The 1,731-nt window shown below is 49.1% G+C and overlaps 1 protein-coding gene across 1 annotated transcript in view; it reads left to right on the top strand.

Moving 5' to 3' along the window:
* Nucleotides 1–383: 383 nt before the first annotated feature.
* The window catches only part of TEOVI_000855300 (Trypanosomal VSG domain containing protein, putative), a gene marked incomplete at both ends in the record, with an annotated part of 1,434 nt that continues 86 nt past the window's right edge, over nucleotides 384–1,731 (top strand). Inside the window, one exon of the mRNA XM_067220227.1 lies at nucleotides 384–1,731. Coding sequence (XP_067076328.1) covers nucleotides 384–1,731 — 1,348 coding nt within the window.

The following is a 1,731-nucleotide window of genomic DNA, read 5'->3' as shown; positions in this document are numbered from 1 at the left end:
GGGGAGAAAGAACAAATAATAGTAATTCATCACTTGAAAGAGTCAGATTATGAGTTTTTAATATACTTCTGGAAAAAAGTAAAGGATAAAGCCCCGGAAAAAGATAACTTGCTTTATGTTAGCGCACACTGGGCAAAATTTAACTGCGACAATGGAGATCAACGGAGGATAAACAGCAAAGCCAAAACTTTGAACTAACAACTAACAGCGTGGCAAGAGTGGCTTTTTTACCTGTCCATGGAATATACCTCCAACAACGCATTGCAACAAGCGTTTCCTCTTAAACACAAGCCGATGCTAACTTCAACTTTTCTCTAGTTAAAAAGCTTGTTATTGACCAGCAGGATACCGCCAGCACGCAACAGAAACAGCACAGGCCAGAAATGATGATGAAATTTGCCAAACTAATTATCACTATTGCTCTAGCGACAACCTACCGCCGCGCAGTAGCGGAAAAAGCCGACACAGGCGCAGAGTACAAAGCCCTCTGTTGGTTAATAAGACTTTCCCAGGAAGAACCAGAATCAGTCGTTGAAGACCCAGCAGCGTCGGCGGCACTAGCAAATATAGAACTTCTGAACATGACGCTTAGTGAAGAATCATGGCAGCAGCTCTTCAATGACGACACTGCCGCCAACAACTGGCAGGCAGTGCAAGAGAAGTACACAGACGCAGGCCAAAAACAGGAGTGGCAAGGGCTATGGGAAAAATGGCGTGATGCAGCCAAACGGCTCAAAACCAAAAACACCGACGCAACCTGGACCGCCAAGCACACTGTCCCAAAATTAATACTAGCTAGGAAATTACAGCAAGCGGAACTCGCAAAATTAGCAGAAGCGGCAACTAGCACCTACCAGGCGTACAAAGCCGCTATCAACGACGCCAAAACAAAACTCAGCAAGGAGATCACGGATGACCTCGACACCGCACTAAACGGCGACAAAGCAGCAAAGACGGGCAAGGTAGCGCCGACTAACTGGGACTTCGGCAGCGCCGCTCGCGACCAAAACACCTGCAAAGGCAACAAGGTAGGCAAAAATTTAATATACGATATAGCGTGTCTGTGCATCGCAACCACCGGCACGAACAGCAAGGGCTGCACAGGAACAGCACCAGCACGCGGCTGGACGAGCACGAACAGCCAAGTCCAAGAAGACGTTCAGAAAATGCTAGGCTCGTGCGGCGATCTACCAAAGCTACCGCTCAGCGCCGCCACGCTACGGGCGGCGATAACACAATTCTACAGCAGCATAGGGCGGGGATCGGACAGCAACAACAAGGCAGGGATTCTAGGCCAGAGCTCGCAGCCGCAGCAGTGCAGCGGCGGTGCCGACAACATTTGCGTGCTTTACGACGAATATTTCTCTGACGCCGGCACACCTAAAACAGCAACAATGCCATGGGCAGCAGCGGTGCTGGCCGCGGCGAACAAGCTAGACCTTCGAAAACGCAAGGTTGAAACCGCAGACAAGCTCTTAAGAGAATTGTTGATGCTAGAAACGTCCGCAGAAGGAACATTCAAGTTAAGCAAGCTAACTCCAGATATGCTTCCCTCACCATCCAATCAGCCGCAGCAGCAAACACCAAAAGAAGCCGACTGCAACAAACAGCAAGACAACAGCACTTGCAAGTCACCCTGCACCTGGAACGACAAAGCCACTGATCCAAACAAAAAATGCTCATTAGACCAAAAAAAAGCAGCAGAACAAGCAACTCAAGCAGCGGAAACAA

This window comes from Trypanosoma equiperdum (genome assembly GCF_001457755.1).
Source record: "Trypanosoma equiperdum strain OVI genome assembly, contig: ctg_1082, whole genome shotgun sequence".
Lineage (NCBI taxonomy): Eukaryota > Euglenozoa > Kinetoplastea > Trypanosomatida > Trypanosomatidae > Trypanosoma > Trypanosoma equiperdum.
This window is presented reverse-complemented; position numbering and strand designations above follow the sequence as displayed.